Consider the following 20,406-nt stretch of genomic DNA (forward strand, 5'->3'; position numbering starts at 1 on the left):
TCTACAAATTTGCTCTATGCAAATTACAAGAAAAAGTTTGTATACAAAATGTCACCCCAACACCTGTATAATGGTAAATAAAATCCATGACATGGAGTAGGTAAAACTTCTCAATTACATGCATACAGATTGAATAAAATTCAAACTATTGTTGTCTTTGGTTAGCTTTATATGAATGTAACCAAAGTAGAGATTACCTTTATAATTAGGGAAAAAAGCTATTTTCAAAACCACATTACATCATTTGCAGAATTTTAGGTCAAACCTTAGCTAATATCATAGAGTACAAGCTCCAAAATTTAAGTCATAGCACCTTCCGGTGCCAGAAACCTGCCTGCCTCTCTCTCCCCCCCCCCCCCCCCCCCGCCGACTCAAGCTCCTGCTGCTGCTCTTTTTCCTGAGAGCTGTTCTTCAGCGTCTACACATGCCTTATGATGTATTTGATAAGAAAAAACAAGACTGGACTTAAAACAAGTCTTGATTACACAATCATGAAATAACAGCCTTAGCAGAGCAAAAGGATAACCAATCAGAAGTATAAAAAAAGCTTTATTAGAGCCTATATACAAATTTACAAGGCCAGAAACTGGAGAAATACAAACAGCTTTAAAACACAATTTGCCGTTTCTTCAGTTTAAAGTGACTTTTACCTGATTGTGATACAAGAGAAAGTACAGAACAGTAAACTGCTTTTTAAATACTGGAATCTTATGCAGAGTACATTCACATAAAAGGGAGGTGAATTTTGGAACAAGGTAAGACAACGGAGACACATTAATACATACAGTGGCTCTTGTTACATTTACTGCCACATACATGAGCGGGAAATTCTCAAAATTAAAGATATGAACACCTGCTGCTGCCTGTATTGAAATTTGAATACGCCACTAGTGTGTGAAATGACGGAGCTACCAGTTCTAGAATTTGTGAGAAAGAGTTCTCTAAAGAGTGTGGCCATCTGTCAGCACAAGGTAAACACCTCAATACACCTCAGCACTTCAGGGGTGGCAGGCTAAGAGGTCAGAGATTCCGACAATCCCAGTTAAGCAAAACAGAATACAGAGCTGCCTTCTTAATTGCACTTGTTCTGGAGTAGAAGTTAATGAGAGAGAGCCACACTAGGAACTAAATGAGCCTCTGTGAGACGGGAAATCCTTCACTTTTCGTCAGTGAGTCCTCTGCTGAGGTAATCATACTCCTGAATCACATGTTCCAGATCGATGAGGTTAATGTACCCGATACGCTGAGTTTACCAGTGTGAGAATAAAGGCAGCCAGATCAAAGCATTTGGTCAACCTCACCCTTCAGCAAAACAGAAAAATTACATTTCACAAGTATGAAAACTCTGTACATGTATGCTCTTGCCCAGGAAATTCATATGCTCTCCCTCATAACATTTATAGTTTATTGACAACAGTAAAACTGGTGAAGACTCTGAACTGAACATAAAAAAGAAAAAAATCAGTAATAAAAAAACAATCCCCCTCCCCCCACAAAACTATGTGTTTGGAGCCATTTTCCTCCTCTTCAGTCTTGCTCGCCAGTCCTCAGGAAGGGCTTCAAAATTAGCATTCCTTTCTGCCATGCCACTGTGAAAACAACATACAGATTACTTCACTGGGAAGAAAAAGGAAACTGTTCACAAAAACCATTACCTGACCCTGAAACTCTGATCTTTGTTCATGAATGTGCTTCAAAAGCTTCTCAACTAAGTACCAATATACTCATCAAATTTTTTAATTCTGATGCATCAACCAAAGACACACACACACTCTACAGTTTTAAGAACACGTAAGTGCATATTTATTTTTATCTATCTCCTGTAACCATTAAAGCCACATTGAGGAATACAACAGTTCTTGTCAAAGTTCATCTTGGCCCTGAAGAGTTCCAATTTTTTAGGAAAGATATATTTTAACTCTCAACTTAGCGTCAGGAACCTCTGAATCTATTGTTTTTGAAATTCTCTTTTGAACAGTTTTTTTTTTTTTTTTTAAAGATTTTATTTATTTGACAGAGATAGAGACAGCCAGCGAGAGAGGGAACACAAGCGGGGGGGAGTGGGAGAGGAAGAAGCAGGTTCCATCCCAGAACGCCGGGATCACGCCCTGAGCCGAAGGCAGACGCTTAACGACTGAGCCACCCAGGCGCCCCTCTTTTGAACAGTTCTAACTATTTGTGAGGACTGATACCTCATGGCTTATTCAATTATTTTCAAAATAGATGAAGCTCAGACTCTATCTTACGATAACCACAATGGATACACTGGACCCTTTTATAAATCTGAAATAATCTAATTACAGAATCTTTGTGATTACCCATCATCTTGAAATAGTCTGCTATTTCATCATTATAGGAATTAATCATTACTCAATTCCCAGCAATACTAAAAAAAGACAAAAAGATAATAAGAAAACTGAATAATGGAATCACATACAAGGATGAGGCAAAAGTGCAATAAATTGTCACTAACAGCACCCCTCAGTTTTCTTACTGTGTTGTCCCAAAGAGCATACAACCTTCAAGGAAGTAAAAAGTCTGGAGGCAACATCTTCATAGTCCCCTCCCACCCCAATATTATTACTACTATTTTTTAAGTTAGCTCTATGCCCAACGTGGGGCGTGAACTCCCAACCCCAAGATCAAGAGTTGCATGTTCTAGCGACTGAACCAGCCAGGTGCCCCCACCCCGCAAATATTAGACAAGCCAGAAGATAAATGCAGGCAGACAGACAGTGGCATTGTACATTCTAATTTTGATGGTAAAACTTATTGGGTAAGTAAAATTTCAGACTATGGGTATTAAGAGGACCATATCCTAGAAGAATTTTCTCAAATTGAGACTGATGAGTGAACAGTATATTTCTAAGAACAAAAAGAAAATACAATATTCTCATTAAAAAGAGACATCATCAGGGTGTCTGGGTGGCTCCGTTTGTTAAGCAGATGCCTTCAGCCCAGGTGATGAATCCAGGGTCCTGGGATGGAGCCCTGCATCAGGCTCCTTGCTCAGCAGGAGGCTGCTTCTCCCTCTCTCTCTGCTTGCCACTCCCCCTGCTTGTTCTGTCTTTGTCAAATAAATAAATAAATAAAATCTTTAAAAAAAGGAACAACATCACCCAATTATTTTGTAACGAGAACCAGGACTATCTCCTTTCCCTAAAATGACACGTGAGAGGAATCTTCAGGTTTTATGATGCTGTATGCTACAATTTATTTCAGAGGGTTCCGAAGTAGACAAATGCTAAAAGCAGGTACGTAATAACTGGAGAAACGGACATTTTAGGAACAAAAAAATTCCTTACAATGACCATTCCAATTGGTGTTTATGTATCTAAAAATAAAAATGTTTTGAATTATGAAACAAAAGATGGTGATTCTCACCCAAATGTTTTCATTAATGTTGCAAGTGTAAGAACCAGAAGTAATGATAAGCTAGAACCTATCCGAGACGGATGTGAAATATGGTAGCACTACTATGAGTATGTTCCAGGTTACGCATGACAACTGAACAATTAGTTGCATTCAAAGAATGTTGCTCAGTTTACTCTACATACCTTCAAAACCAGGAAAATAAAGAAAAATATTTGAGTTATGTTTAAATTCTTAGCGAAATCTCTAAAGAAGTCTTCTCCCCTTCTCTTTTTTAGTCTTTTTTTAAGTAAGCTCTGCAACCCAACATGCATTTTAAGTATTCTTGAACTTGAGGCATTAAGTATATTAATGTGGGGCTTGAACTCACAACCCATAATCAAGAGTCCCATTCTCCACTGACTGAGCCAGCCCCTCTCCTTTTAATTTCTGTAAATTATTGTAAAATAATTTTTTTTAAAGTTATAAAAAGGGTCTATTAGATCTACATGGTAAAAAGGACATTTGTTTTTCCTGGTATGCCGAGAGTTAAAGACACTCCTTTGCTTAAGAGGAACAATTAGTAGGATAAGTGTTAAAACTCTGGTATTTCTAATTTTGAAAAAGGGTAAATCATAATTTTTACAGGGAAATAAACATTACTGTGAATTATAAACTTTTAGATAAGTTTGTAAAAAATATCAAAAATTAAGGACTGTGATTCAAAGACTATGACTTCTGCTCTAAAACCACCACCACAACCCACTCCTCCGTGGGCTCTCTTTTACCTGACCAGCTGCTGCTGTTTCCACTCTTCGATTCGCTTCTGTGCAGTTGATTCCCGGTCCTCTTCACTGGAACTAGAGTTCTCCTCTTCATCTAACTCACGCTGGATACTCTGCCACTTCTTTACCAGAGACGGCATTTTGGTTTTACTCTTCTTTGCCTAGAGCAAAGGTTAAAGGTCAGAAAGAAGATAATACATAAAATATGGAAATGAGAGCCACATAAGATCACGATCTCTTTTTAGATCAAGGAATAAGGGGGCTTTAAAATCAAAAGGACAGAAACACAGAAAATAAATACCATTGTAAGTTCTTGCCAAAAATTTCTACCAACTATAAACCTAATGCTTGGCTGAAAATCTAAAAACTGTTAAAAAAAAATCGAAAAAGTTTAAGTGTATTTTTATTAAATCAGGTCAGAAAAATTTCCTGTAGCCTCATTATTCTATGGAATTCAAAACTGTTGCCCTTAGCTCAGAATTACAGTGTTTCCTTTGGCAAATTTTAAATAGATGCCCTGTTCACATGAAGTGAAAAATAGAGCTGAGAAATAAATGGCCAGCTTTTCTGGAAAGAGCAACACAGTCAATGGCAACAACTATAAGAAAAGCAGGAGATACATCAAAATATTAATAAGATTAATTCTAAGAGGAGATTTTATTTTTCTTTTGGCTCAACTTCATTTTCTAAATTGTCTATAAAAAATATGTACTTTCAAAACAAATGCTGGTGATACTTGCAAAAGTAGAATTATATACGTCCAACATGGTTTGCTCTCACTACCTTCAGGCCTCTGATCAATGGCACTCTCGCAAAGAGGACTTCCCTGAGCATACCCCATCTGAAACAGCCCCACCTCCCAAAGACCACTTTCTGTCCTCTAACATTGCTTATTTTTTGTCACTGCATTTTAAAGCACCAGACGTGCACATACTTGCCTATCTGTTAGCCCAACCCCATTTCCCCTTCTTCTCCAGCCCTCCAGAAGGGAATCTCCATAAAAACAGGACTGGTTTGTTGGATTCACACTGAATCCCAAGCTTCTAAGGAGAATGCCTGACAAATCACTGTTAAAAATATTTTACCCCTGTCTTTTGAAGAGCAGCAGAGCTGTGTGTTTGAAGAGCTGACCAGGTGACACGCCGTTAAGCACGACAAGCAGGCGCGTGAGTGGTAGGTGAGTAATTGCTGCTGTGCTCAGGTGGGACTGGGCATACGGGGGCCCAACCTGTTTTTCCTGCCTGCACCTGAGAGACATCTCTTAAGTCTTCAAAAATCTGAGAAAATAAGTTTCATATTTTTAGTCTTTCTTCTGTTACTTAGCTCCCTAACTCAATACCCTATTTTGACTGTAATTCAGAGTTCGGGTTAGTACCCATCTGTTGTGCTTACACCTTTAGCTCCGCACACCTTCCCACATTCCAGTCTGTCACGCCACCTGTGGTACAGCCTCACACTGCATACACACCCTTCCAGCAAGCTCCAAAACAGCCCATTCTGGCTTAGCAGTGAACCAACTGAGTAAAAAGTGACATTAACTAATAATGGTCACATGTGCACAGAGGGCTCATTGAGGTATAACCTTTCACTGAACACTAGAAACATGATGAAAAAACGAAGCTCTGGGTAGAGTCACTGTGGTTTCATTTTGACTTCTATTGGGTTTTGTGACAAAAAAATTATTTTTTATCACATTTGATTCCGACCAGTCATGGGGAATTTAGTCATGTTTTAGAAGTTATTTATTGCCAATCACATTCAAAACCATGGATATAGAGTTGCACTGGCTGCTTAAGCATGTTTTCATGGGAAGACACTGCACTCAGATGACTAAAGATTGAATGGTTAGGACTTGTTTTCTAGTTTATTTTCTAGTAAGCTGCACACAAAACTCCTCAGCAAAAAGACTGAAAACATGCATTTCAAGTATTCTTGAACATGAGGCATTAAGTATATTATTATTATTATTATATTATTATATTTAAAGTGGGCTCCATGTGGGGCTTGAACTCATAACCCTGAGATCAAGACCGGAGTTGAGATCAAGAGTTGGACCCTTAACCAACTGAGCCACCCAGGTGCCCCTATTTTTTTTTTTTTTTAAGATTTTATTTATTTATTTGAGAGTACGCGCACACATGCATAGTGGGGAGGGGAAGAGGGAGAGGAGAATCCCAAGAAGACTCCAACAAGCGAGAAGCCCCATGTGGGGCTCGATCTCTCATTGACAGAGGATCATGACCTGAGCCGAAACAAAGAGTCAGACATTTATGTGACTGAGCCACTCACGGAGCCCCTATTTTATATTCTTTTAAAATGGCCTGCATACAAGGAGATAGGCCATCATTTGTTTTAATATCAAGTATGTAAAAATTATATATTACACCAAGTTAGAATTCTGGATTTTCCAAACTATTATTTATAAGACCATAAAAGCATGACCAGCTAAAAAATTACTTAACTGCATGAAAACAGGAGGAAGCAATTATCTCTGGAGGGCTGGAGGAAGAGTGTTAAGGAAAGCTTCATAAGAGAAATGATCCCTGAGAACTGGTTGTTCTAACACTTACTTGTGTTAAGAACAAACAGTATTGGGACTGGTGGACAAAGTAAAGACATGGAGGTGGTAAACAGTATTTTGACTCAGGAGAACTGTGTGTACTTCAGTATGGAGCTTGACATTAATCTACTTTACACATTGTCTTAATTGATATTATTGACTTCTATAATATTCACTTCATTTCCAGATAATTTTTTTTTTTTTAAAGATTTTATTTATTTATTTGACAGAGAGACAGCCAGCCAGATAGGGAACACAAGCAGGGGGAGTGGGAGAGGAAGAAGCAGGCTCCCAGCAGAGGAGCCTGATGTGGGGCTCGATCCCGTAACGCCGGGATCACGCCCTGAGCCCAAGGCAGACACTTAACGACTGCGCTACCCAGGTGCCCCACTGCGCTACCCAGGTGCCCCCCAGATAATTTCTGAAACCACGGTACCAACTTGGACAAATGGTTTAATCTGGAACCACTGTCCAGTTTGTGTGAATGCATAATCCATTCAAGAAGGTTCCTTGAACCATGGTAAGGCAAATGAATTTGCCCTGTTGACCCCCAGGGCAAAAGATTACAGTTGAGGCAGGAGATAAAGTGCGAACACAGAGAAAAGCTGATAAGAAATTTTCTTTGGGTGATCAGGACATTCAAAAGTGCCCATGAGTGTGACATGACATCAGACTGATGGCAGAATATGAAGCTCCAGGCCGTTTCCTCACAGAAACATTATTGTAAAAATAATACAGACTGACTAAAATGGCTTTATGGTAACTCTGGAAATGAGCTGAAAATCTATAGTAACCAAGAGAACATTCAATCAATAAGCCACAACTTGGGGTGCCTGGCTGGCTCAGCAGGTACAGCATGCCACTCCTGATCTCGGGGTTGTAAGTTTGAGCCCCACATTGGGTGTAGAGATTATGGAAGAGTAAAATCTTGGAAAAAAAATAAAAGGATTAGAAGAAGCAGCAGCAGCCCCACTCAAAACAGTAGGAAATTCTGTGGCATGTCTGCTTGCCCTTACACCACCCTCTCCCATGTGGTTGGGCTGAAACAGCCAATTCTCAGTTCCCTCCTTCAGGAGGGAAGGAAAAGTGTGCAATGTCCTACCCTGTCTGTGGCTGCCTGAACGACTGGTTTCTGTATACTGCCTAACTTGGAGCTCACGCAGGAATGGCAGTATGTTTTGGATCCCAGGTTGAAAGCCATGAAAGGCAGTGGCAGGTACCGTGGCATGTGAAAACCATAGGGAAACTGTAGTCATGTGGATACCTGGGAGCGGGAGATTATGGAGATAGGAATACTATACAGCATGTAAGGTTTCTAGGAAAAAAGGTGTGAGACTCAGGAAAATTAAAATTAAGTGTATACAGCGGAATGGGAAAAAAAGAAAAGCACAAATCCAGGGAATACAAATGCCCAGAAAAGGCCTGAAAAGATCTTGAGCCTTCATGCAGGGCCCATTAATGAAGGTCTTTCCACAAATACAGCCTGGGTCCCGCAAAGACTGGGAGAGAGTTGTTTTCTCAAGTGCCTGATTTTCAACAACAACAACAAAAAAATCACAAAACACACAGAGAAACTGGGAAACACATCCATTCAAAGGAAAAAAAAAATCTCTAGAAACCAACCATAAACACATGCTTAAGACATACCAAAGACTTTAAAACAGTTGTCTTAAATGTGCTCAAAGAGCTAAAGGAAAACACCGGCAAAGAACTAAAGGAAATCAGGAAAATTATACATGAATATGATGAGATTATCAACAAAGAGACAGACATAAAAAAATCCAAACCAGACAGAGATTCTGAAGTTGAAAAATGTGAACTGAAAAATTCATTAGCTCAACAGCAGACTCTGATATGCAGAAGAAAGGGTCAATAAAATTCATGGTAGGTCATCTGAAATTATTGGGTCTGCAGAGCAAAAAAGAAAAAGAATGAAGCAAAGTGAACAGAGTCTAAGTGACTTACAGTACCAATAAGTGGACCAATGTATGCATTATGGGAGCACCAGGAGGATGGAAAGAAAATGGCAGAGCTAATTTTAAGAACAGCCACAGGGTGCTGGATGGCTCAGTCGCTCAAGCATCTGACTCTTGATATCAACTCAGGTCTTGATCTCAGGGTCATGAGTTTGAAGCCCTGTACTGGGCTCCATGCTGGATGGGGAGACTATTTCAAAAAGAAAGAAAAAAAAGAAAAGAAAAGAAAAGAAAAAGCCAAAAACTTCCTAAATTTAAAGAAGACATGGATAGACACAGCCAAGAGGCCTAACAAACTCCATGAAGGATAAATCCCAAAAGACTACACTGTGACATAACTTGTCAAAAGCCAAAGAGAATCTACAAAGCAGGGGGGTAAAAGTGACTGGAATCCTCAGAAAGATTATCAGAGGATTTCTGGCAGAAATGGTGTAGGCCAAAAGACAGTAGGATGATATATTTAAGTAGTTAAAGTTAAAAAAAAAAGTCGATTGAGGATTCTATACCAGGTAACACCTTCCTTCAATAATAAGGATAAAAAACAAGATGTTCCCAAGTAAACAAAAGCTGAGGGAGTTCATTACTGCTTGACTTGTCTTATAAGAAATGCTTAAAGGAGTGGAGTCCTTCAAGTTGAAATGAAAGATGCTAGAAAGTAACTTGTCATATAAAAATATAAAGTTCTCTGGTAAAAATACATGGACAAATATAAAAACCAGCATGATTGTGATTTTGGTTTGTAACTCTATTTTTTATTCTTCTACAGAATTTAAAAGACAAAAGCATAAAAATAATTAACAAATCTATGTTAATGGGTATATAATATATAAAGATGTAATTTATAACATCAATAACGGAGTGGGATGCAGCTGTATAGTTTTTGTCTCCATTGGAGTGTATCAGTTCAAGATAGGTTATTATAACTTTAAGCACATTATATATAATACCCACGGTAACCACAAAAAAATAAACAGAACGTATGCAAAAAAAATGACAAGGGAATCAAAATGTGTCACTGAAAAAATTAAACACAAAATTAAGAGAAGAAATGAGGACAAAAAAAGCTTTATAAAATATAGAGAAAACAAGTAACAAAATGGTAACATTCAGTCCTTCCATATTAGTAATTACTGATAATAAATTAGTAATTTACTGATATAAATGAAACTCTCCAATTAAAAGTCATATACTGCCAGAATGGATTTAAAAACAAAAAAAAATGAATCATGGGGCGCCTGGGTGGCTCAGCCCATTGAGCATCATGACCTGAAGGCAGATGTTTAACCGACTGAGCCATCCAGGCGCCCTAAAATTTTTTTAAATAGAAAATTAGACAGATTTACTATACCTTATCTTTCTTTCCTTTTTTGGTCTTCTCGGGTGGCGGCATTTTGGGAGCTGGTGGTGGTGGAGGAGGAGGAGGAGGAGGTGGTGGTGGTGGTTCAATAATGGCAGTGGTAGGCACAGCGCCTCTGGCCTGAACTGGTTGCAGTGTGGGAGCGGTCACTGCCATTGGGACAGAACATTCGGCATAGCTCATAATTGCAGGAGCTGATGCAAGTCCTAGGTAATTTGACTGTAGGCTCATTCCTCTGGCTTGATGACCCATTCCTGTTGCTGGATGGCTAACTGATATTGCCTGGTGTCCAATCCCTGCAGACTGATGTCCAATCCCTGCTGCCTGGTGACCTAACACAGAAAACATAAAATGAAACTATAAGAAGGACATTGTGACAAAGCAAAAACAAGGAAAAGATAAAAAGAGAACTGGGGGTTAGATCACCTACAAAATGATGTCAGTATACCGTTTGCTCAAAAATACAGCCACAGGGCACCTGGGTGGCTCAGTCAGTTAAACGTCTGACTCAGATCATGGGGGCGCCTGGGTGGCACAGCGGTTAAGCGTCTGCCTTCGGCTCAGGGCGTGATCCCGGCCTTATGGGATCGAGCCCCACATCAGGCTTCTCCGCTAGGAGCCTGCTTCTTCCTCTCCCACTCCCCCTGCTTGTGTTCCCTCTCTCGCTGGCTGTCTCTATCTCTGTCGAATAAATAAATAAAATCTTAAAAACAAACAAACAAAAACAAAAAACAAAAACATCTGACTCAGATCATGATCTCTGGATGGTGAGATCAAGCCCTGCGAGGGGCTACACGCTCAGCAGGGAGTCTGCCCGAGAATTTCTCTCACCCCCCCATCCCTCTAAGCTAAGTATGTAAATCTTTAAAAAAATATATAGCCACAGGGGCACCTGGGTGGCTCAGTCAGTTAAGCATCTCCCTTTGGCTGAGGTCATGATCCCAGGATCCTAGGATTGAGTCTCACATTAGGCTCCCTGCTCAGCAGGGTGTCTGTTTCTCTGCCCCTCCCCCACTTGTGCTCTCTCTCTCAAAAAAATAAAATCTTTAAATATATACATATACACATAGGCCAAATTTTCTGATAGCAAAATATTTCTGAATACTTTATCAATAAGGAATTTTTTTTTCTTTTGCTTTAAAATAAGCTCCACGCCCAACGTGGGGTTTAAACTCATGATCCTGGATGCCTGGGTGGCTCAGTTGGTTAAGCATCTGCCTTTGGCTCAGGTTATGATCCCAGGGTCCTGGGATGGAGTCCCACATCAGGCTCCTTGCTCAGCTGGGAGCCTGCTTTTCCCTCTGTCTGCTGCTCCCCCTGCTTGTGCTCTCTCTGACAAATAAATAAAATCTTAAAAATAAACAAACAAACAAACAAACAAACAAACTCATGATCCTGAGTTCAAGAGTAGCATGCTCTACCAACTAAGCCAGCCGGGCGCCCCCAGCATTAAGGTACTTAAACAATCAAAATTACTGAAGTCACGTAAGTGCACAGAAAACAATACAGAAAGATACATAGTAGTTTTTAGTAACTGAAAGAAACATATATAGAGTTTTCATAATGAAAAGCTTTTGGGCTGCCTGGGTGGCTCAGTGGTTAAGTGTCAGACTTTTTTTTTTTTTTTTAAGATTATTTATTTATTTATTTGACAGAGATAGAGACAGCCAGCGAGAGAGGGAACACAAGCAAGGGGAGTGGGAGAGGAAGAAGCAGGCTCATAGTGTGGAGGAGCCTGATGTGGGGCTCGATCCCATAACGCCGGGATCACGCCCTCAGCTGAAGGCAGACGCTTAACCTCTGTGCCACCCAGGCGCCCCAAGTGTCAGACTCTTGATCTCAAGGCTGCTGAGTTGAAGCCCCACACTGGGCTCCACACTGGGAGTGGTGCCTACTTAAAAAAATGAAAAGCCTTCACATGACATCTGAAAGCCTTTTATGACATCTAATTCTGAAAACAAAGATATAATACACTGATGAAAACATTTTAATCACAATGTTTACCTGTAGCTATAGCTGACTGGCTGTAGAGTACCGGAGAACTACCAATGGTAGCCGATCTCTGAACTACCGCAGTACTAATTTCTGTAGCTTTTCTTTTTATCGCTTTACTGGACGGAGAACTAGAGATGGTAGAATCAACTGAACTCTGAAACACAGAGAATCTAGTTAGTGGCTGAAATCCCTGATTAAACATCCTCTTCTAAAATACACAACATGGTGTCAAACCATGCCCCGGTCCCCAGAAACTCTTCAAAATGCCAAACAGTATTTCTCACCTGGCTAGTTACAACTGTGGTTTGTGTCGAAGGTTTCAATGGAGTATCCTCCTCTGTTCCTGGGGCAGGAGGCTCCTCACTTCCCTCATCCTCCATCTCTACCTCCTGGATCTCACCATCTTCTACAGGAGGAGGGGGAGGAGGAGGGGGAGGAGGGGATTCTGGGGGCGGAGGTGGGGGTGGCGGCATTTCCAAAGGTAATGGAGGTTGAAGCACAGGCACATTTGACTGAAGGAGGGTCCAGAATGGAGTAAGTGGCATGAGTGATGAAGAAGAAACTTGGCCAGAAAAGGACTCTTTACAAAGAGAACCTATGAAAACAAACAGGAGTCAGGGAAAAGACAAGACAAAAACTCTGTGGCTTGCATTCACAGCCACGTTCAAGTGACTAGTAAGACAAAATCAGACCCGCAGGCATCTACTCTACATTGCGGTCACTGAAACATTAAGCAGTTCAGTTCAAAAATGACTACCATGGAAAGATGAATTTATGAACCTCACAGTTAGCACTTGCCCCAGCTAAATTACGTACTAGTCTTGTTCTTTGGGTCCAGGTTTATGACTAATGAAGCACACCTCATCAACCCAATGAGAAATTTGGTCATCTGAACCTGAAGTTTTTTATTTCAAACATTCACAGTTTCAAAATACACAACTAGAAGGCAACACTCTGGGTCTTTTTTACTTCAAAAGAGAAGAGGGGAATAAATAATGTGCATTTGCAATGCTGATTCCATGTTATTTTACTTCTTAGTGAGGTAAATGACTGAATGGGGATGACCCAGAGAAGTACTCATTCAAAACACCTGTTTTGAAATCTACCCTTTTTAATTAATTTGAGTTACTACATTTTAAAAATCCATTTGCAAGGTGCTCTCGTCAACTCTATCATTCCTTTGCACCTTTGGTTATGAATTACATTTGCTAAATCACAGCAACACAAATCAGGAAGGGTAATTTTTTTTTATTTCTGTAATGAGAAAAGGTAAATTTAGAACAACAAATCTTCAAGGTAAATGATAATGAAGGCACACACAAAAGAGGTGTTTGAAGATGAAGAGGATCTGAAATTGATGCTGGAGTCTGAGTTAAGAAATTATATCTAAAAAGCTGCAGGATCAGTTTTCCTGCAAATTCTGCAAAAGCCAGTTAATTACTATCTCTTCTTTCCCGGGAAAAGCTTTAAAGGTTAGAGAAAATAGGAGGATATACTTACTTGTAGCCTTCCCCATCCCTCTTTATCGTCAATAGGAAAGTTTCACAATATATGGGACTATTAGTTATATATCCCAGGAATGTTGAAGGGAATTTTCTCCCTAAAAATCATAGAATTTAGGAGTAGAAAAGACATGAGAAATCATCTAGTTCAACTCTCTCACTTCAAAGGTAATGAAACCCAGGAGGAAAATGACTTGCCCAAGATCATACAGCTCTCAGTGGCCAAGTCTGACTTCTGGTCTAGTGCTATTTTACTAAGAAGTCCTGGTAATGCCAGGGGTCTAAGAGCTTTAGAAATCACAGCTGAATAAATCTCACTTCTCATGGAGTAGAGACCCAAATGCAATCACCTGTTAAATTTCACAGTCAAAAGTGGGGGATTAAATAAGGGTGCTATTACAAAAGGCTCTAGGACAAGGATACAACCCTTTACCTTGGTTGCCACAAAAGACACCACACTGGTTCTCGACAAGGTAAAACCAAAGCCACCATTAACCATTTGGCTTTTAAGATAGCTTTAGTTTTTATGGAGCAGATATATATTATGTAAAAGACTTTAAGAAGATGATTCACAAGGTTACTGTAATTGTTTTGAGAAATTGCTTACTTAAAGGAAAAGAGCACTGAGAAAATAATCACTAGAAAACAAGAATGCAGTTTTTCAGCTTAAAGACTTCAACTGCCTTGTTAAAATTTTATATTTGGTCATCTAATATGAATTCACACACTAACTTTTAGACGAATAAAGTCTGCGTATGACCAGGCAGTCTACTATATTACAGGATAACAAAACATCAAGATTACAGAACTAAGGTAATAAATACCGAAGATTAATGACTTATCAAACGTCCTGTTGCTAAACTTTCAATAACATTTGGTAAGTAAATGAGTAAGTTGAATTTTACATATTCTCATCTAGAAGAATAATGCAACACAGGTTATGTTTATGATGGTAATGTGCCGCTAGGCACAGCAACTCAAGGAAATACAGGCTCAAGGCTAATAATGTGGTTTATGGGGCGCCTGGGTGGCACAGCGGTTAAGCGTCTGCCTTAGGCTCTGGGCGTGATCCCGGCGATCCGGGATCGAGCCCCACATCAGGCTCCTCTGCTATGAGCCTGCTTCTTCCTCTCCCACTTCCCCTGCTTGTGTTCCCTCTCTCGCTGGCTGTCTCTATCTCTGTCGAATAAATAAATAAAATCTTAAAAAAATAATAATAATAATGTGGTTTACGACCTCCAGCAAAGCTAATCAGTTACAACCTCCAGCAAAGCTAATCAGAATTAAACTTTATGTAAATGAGACAAACTAGACTTGATAAATGTAGCAGCAAACAAGGAGCATTTTTGGTTAATACTTGAATCCCAAAACACAAAAGCTGTGCCTTAAAACTGATAATTCTCTCCTTTAGTTTAAACACAACTTCAGAAATCTCCGTTTGAGTATCCATGGATGTCCTATTACATGATGCTTCTCTGTTTCTAAATACAACCCAGTTAGTATATTTTGCCATTTAAGACAACATTTAAGTCTGAAGTCCAAGGAGAGATTAAAGGTAAAACACAGCTTTTATCATACGCTAATAAATTTGAAAACCACAGGCTTAGAATAGGGTGGGGACACAAATTTTGAGCTCTTCAAGAACCCATTTTGTTCTATGCATCTTTATTCCTATTTGAAGGCAGGCTTCCTTTACTGTTTTCTTATGTTCTTCCAAAGAGAGAACTTCTGCTTATTACTTTGAACCAAGAGGCCATTTTAGCAATTTAAAGCAAGAACTTATTATACCAAAAATAGTTCCACAGACTTATGAAAAGCAGCTAAATGTAATCTAAGTGACAAAGCCTAATAAGACAGACATTAGATATCTTCAAATATCACTTGTCTTTAGAGACATGATGTTAAATTCAAACAACAAGGATTAAAAATGAACAGAACTTGGGAACTTCCTTGCTCCGTACAATGTAGTGATTTTTCTTCTTTAAAAGATGGTTTTAACCACTGCTGGGATGACAAACAGAATATATTAAATAAACTTTCCTTACAGGCTTAAAACAGGGGTCAGAAATGCTCTTGAATCCCAAAGACCTTAGTACAAGATTTGTGTTTTATTTAAATCAAGTTTATCAAGTTTTAGTGGCTCTCATTAAAGAGGCTTAAGAATATAAGCAGGTTTATCAGTGGCTTTTTCCTACAGCATAATTAGTTTTACTTAATCAAACAGGAATGTCTCCAAGTCTTTCCTTTACCAGACAGTACCCAACTGTGTCATCAACAAACAGAAAAAATAACTCTAAGGTGTTCACAGAACACTTGTAGAGTTGGTAATTCTATAATATTCAGCTCTGTAACATACAAGGGACATTAGACAATGGCCAGGAGTGGAATCTCCTTCCCAGAACCACCATCAAGCCTCTTCAGTTCATTACTAAAAAGCAAACAATAAAATCAACTTATGAGACATACCTATCATTACCACCAAAAGAATGAGGACAAAAAAAATTAAAAGAAAATCTCTCTGTGAAAACGTTAAATACCCTGTAACTTGAGAACATATATCTCTGAAATATGAAGTAGAATAAAAACACCCTTTTGCTATGTGCAAAATTATCACTGCAGCCAAATGTGGCTTTTTATTCAGTGATCTGGTAATTATCCCTGGGTATTTAAGAAATGGACAAAATCACTTGGTAACATGACCACTTTCATTTGGTACATTATCAGAACTTTTTGATTGGGATCAGGGAGCCAACTGAATATGAAGTACCATTTTTGATAAGCAGAGGTCAAAAAAATTCAGCTCTTCACTCTCTATGTTACCAACAAATTCCATGTCTTTATCTTCAAAGGTTTATTCTTTTAAAAGCCAAACCACAGACTCTTGCTTTATCGCCTATCATTTTAACAAAGAGCTACCAGTTTTTTAGATCAAAATGGTTGCTAATCATAGTCTTTACTATGCTTCACTATTCACTTATTTTTGTTATTCCAAGAATGGTGGATTCAGAGGGGGAAAAAAAAACATCTTCTTCCATAATGTGGAAAACAAGCCATTCTCTTTAGAGAAGCTCTCAGATTCTCAAAGTAACTGAGGAACTATGAAAGCCTTTTTAAAAATGTATACAACAAAACTAAAGACGTCTATGAAAACTTTAAAAGCACTGAGAGCCATCCTGATTGTTTTATACTAGAATATTGTTGCCAATTTGCACCACACCAATTATTTTGCATCTCTGAAATAATGGTCATGGTTTCATACATTTCTTCAGAACATTTTAATTTGTAGCAACCATATGTCTTACAAGATGAGTGGAATGGAAAAATGAGGCTGCAATTCAACAGACTAAGTTTTCTGTAGAAAGACAGAACAAAATCTCCTATTATCACCCCACATATTGACAATTCAGCTGCTAGTTCCTTAACATTAATTTGCATTCTTGTTAGTGGATACACAGCTTTGTCTAAAGCATGACAGCCTGGTTATAGGACAAACTTTTTGTTGTTGTTGTTAAGATCTAATTGGCTTTATTAAATGATGCATGAATCAGGAAGCATCCCATCTAACAAGCAGATGGGAGCACCTCTGGGACACTCTTTTAAAATCAAATATACTGGCTCATCATTTCATGTTTTAGCAAGGTCTGATATTAATAGTATGTTGATTTCCAAGCAGTCACTGCCTTAGTTTTCTTCAGTATTAACTTGCAATTTTATGTCAAGCCACTATTTTTTAACTAGAAATTTTTATCATGATTTGAATTATTTTCTTCTTTTATGATATCAACACGAGTCTTTTTTTTCTCCAAAATTATTTCTCTCCAATTAGTACAGGGTAAATTGTCCCACCTGTGGAATTCTCAGAAGATTCTGCAGAATTTGAATCAGTGCCAGTTTTGTCTTTCAAGGTCTGTTTAGGAAGAGTCTCGTCTCTACTTTCTTGTGCTTGGCTTTCTTCCTCCTCCTCCTCACCATCTGGAAACTCCCACTGAGACTCGCCCGACTGTTCGTTTACATAGAAATATCGTCTATGATCCCTAAATTACAAGAAAGAAAACACACGTTTTAAGACCCATTCTCCTACAAAGACACTTCCATTTGGTCCTGTCCCAGGACAGCAGTCTGCTCTCACAGGGACGAACCTCTTCTTAATGGACTGCTATTCACAAAGGCAACAAAGAGCTTTGACAATTGAGGATGAAGAACCAAGGATAATTCAAAGCTATTTGCACTGCCAGCAGCTCTGTGAATACAGCCCTGAGCCCTCTCATTCCAACAGATGACTTAGAAAACACCTCTCACACTTTTTTTTTTTTTTTTTTGCCAATGCTTAACAGGGTTTCAAGTTTCATTAACGAAGGGACTCAATCTCCTAGAACACTAATGTCCCTTCCAAAGAAGAGAACAACGAAGTTTGCGAAAGGTGACTCTTCCCCTCTTGGACCGTGGAATTCACATTTCATACTCTTGATATCAAACACAGTGAAAGCTAAAGAGAGGGAGAGGATCTGGGAGCTGAAAAATAAAAGAGCAAAGATTTCAAATAACGAAAAAAAAAATCAAGAAAAGCCAAATATAAAAAGAAATGTTTTCATCTGACCTGCTGGCAGAAGATAGTAATCTTGTTCTTCATTCACATCTTCAGGCACGAAGCTTTCCTTAACTTCACCGAGGTTAATCAGGAGTAGTTGCTTCCAGAGGTCCTGTAAAGCGCACAGAGCTCTCGCATGCGCTTAACCCCCAAGCCCGCCCTACTCCGTGCAACAACACTCTGGAGAGTAAAAACCAGCTTTGTCCATCTTGGGAAAAAATCCGTTACATCGAACACTTTAAACATTGTTTTTTGTTTCTCCGTGTGGCCGGCCCAAACTCTGTAAGTGCTCGCGGTGCTCTGCCTGCCCAGCACCGCTAACTGCAGCTGCTCTCAGTCTCCAGACAGGCTGTCATGTCGTCAGGTGGTGGTGATCACAAATCATGTCTGAGATGTCAAAGGTGAAAGGTGAAAAGGGGAGAAGAGTGCGTACCTGTCCCAGTGGCAGGACCAGCCTTTAGGAGTGGCGTTTATTTCATACTGTTTTAGTTGTTCTGCTGCATCCTGAAGTTTTCGTTTAAGGTAGTTTCCATTAAGAGCCCCTTCCCTCCAGTCTGCAATCCGAGTCTAGAATCAACAAACGGAGAAATAAGTTAAAGACTTCTTATTACAGCAGGCAGAAGTAAAAGGAACTTATTTTCTAGTCCATGACTGTATTGCTATATTCTCACAAAAAGAGAGTAGACCTAAATAAATAAATAAATAAAATAAAATCCTGTCTTAATTTCATAAAAAATCTTGTTTGCTCTGCAGAGTTCTGAAAAATCAGACTGGACTCCAGTATCCAGTACGTTTTACACTGCCACCTCTCCAATACCTGTGAAAATGAGCCGCAGTTTTTGTTTTCCCCTTTGGACTATATTAATTCCCTAGCAACTGTACCTTCGTTTGGTGATAGTTCATTCAGTTCAGTAATGTTCTTCATCAAAAACAAAGGTTTCAGTCCTTATGGAAGTCAGCTTCCTACAAGAGCTCCTTACTAAAATGTAACCTGCCATGCTGTAAACTAGGCAGGTTACAAATAGGACTCAGAACTTTTCTTCTTCCTTTTTTTGTTTTAAGATTTTATTCATTCACGTGGGGGAGAGAGAGAGAGAGCAAGCATGAGCAGGGGGAGGCGCAGAGGGAGAAGCAGACTTCCCACCGAATAGGGAGTCCAATGCAGGACTTGACCCAGGACCCAGAGATCACAACCAGAGCCAAAGGGAGATGCCCAACCGACTAACCCACCCAGGTGCCCCCAGAACTTTTCTTCTTAAATAGATTTATAATCCTGTAGCACTTATAAGTCTTTCAACGTTACATGGCCTCATCTGATCACTGTCAATAGAACTGTTAGAAAACAGGTCTATATTAAAATACATGCCCATTCACAGCCAGTGGAGCATGCGACTCTTCATCTCAGGGCCTTGAGTTCAAGCCCCACATTGGGCATAGAGCTTACATTAAAAAATAATAATAAAAAATAAAATTAAAAAAATATATATATATTTTTAAAGATTTTATTTATTTGACAGAGATTGAGAGAGCGAGAGAGGGAACACAAGCAGGGGGAGTGGGAGAGGGAGAAGCAGGCTTCCCGCTGAGCAAGGAGGCCGATGCGGGACTCAATCCCAGGGTCCTGGGATCATGACCTGAGCCAAAAGCAGACGCCTAACGACTGAGCCACCCAGGCGCCCCTAAAAAAAATATTTTTAAAGATTTTATTTATTTATTTGAGAGAGAGAGGGAGGAAAGGAGGGAGAGAGAGAGAACAAGTGGGGGAGGGGAGAAGGAGAAGCAGACTTGATGCTTAACACTGAGCCCCATGTGGGGCTCAATCTTACCACCCTGAGATTATAACCTGAGCCGAAATCAAGTCGGATGCTTAACTGACTGAATCACCAGGTGCACCCCACAAAAAAAATTTTTTAAATAAAATATATGCCTATTGAAGGTGGTATCCACACACACAAAATCTCAATCTCAGTATTTATCTTCATAATTATATTTTGCTTTAGCTAAAACACAGTTTTATTTCCTGGGTTGGTAGTTCAAATGTGCACCAACATTAAATATTAAAATTTAGGATTAAAACAAGGGAGACTGCATGGCTCAGTCAGTTAAGCGTCTGCCTTCAGCTCAGGTCATGATCCCAGGGTCCTAGGATCCAGTCCCATGTCAGGCTCCCTGCTCATCAGGGAGTCTTGTTTCTCCCTCTGCCCCTCCCCCCTGCTTATAGTCTCTCTCTCACTCTCTGATAAATAAAATCTTTAAAAAAATAAAATAAAATAAAACAGGTAAAACAAATGC

General features: G+C 39.4%; 1 protein-coding gene across 4 annotated transcripts in view; it reads right to left on the bottom strand.

Annotated features, from left to right (window-relative positions):
- Positions 1–529: 529 nt before the first annotated feature.
- The window catches only part of FNBP4 (formin binding protein 4), a 35,992-nt gene continuing 16,115 nt past the window's right edge, over positions 530–20,406 (bottom strand). For all 4 annotated transcript variants that reach the window (XM_026511903.4, XM_026511902.4, XM_048215778.2 and 1 more), the window contains exons 11-17: positions 18,548–18,681; positions 17,373–17,560; positions 12,309–12,619; positions 12,034–12,178; positions 10,021–10,361; positions 4,140–4,297; positions 530–1,589 (exon numbers count right to left, since the gene is read on the bottom strand). In XM_026511903.4, the coding sequence (XP_026367688.1) occupies positions 1,499–1,589; positions 4,140–4,297; positions 10,021–10,361; positions 12,034–12,178; positions 12,309–12,619; positions 17,373–17,560; positions 18,548–18,681 (1,368 nt within the window). In that variant the 3' untranslated portion in view covers positions 530–1,498. The remainder of the gene's footprint in view (positions 1,590–4,139; positions 4,298–10,020; positions 10,362–12,033; positions 12,179–12,308; positions 12,620–17,372; positions 17,561–18,547; positions 18,682–20,406) is intronic.

Source organism: Ursus arctos, unplaced genomic scaffold (assembly GCF_023065955.2).
Source record: "Ursus arctos isolate Adak ecotype North America unplaced genomic scaffold, UrsArc2.0 scaffold_23, whole genome shotgun sequence".
In the NCBI taxonomy this organism is placed as follows: Eukaryota; Metazoa; Chordata; class Mammalia; order Carnivora; family Ursidae; genus Ursus; species Ursus arctos.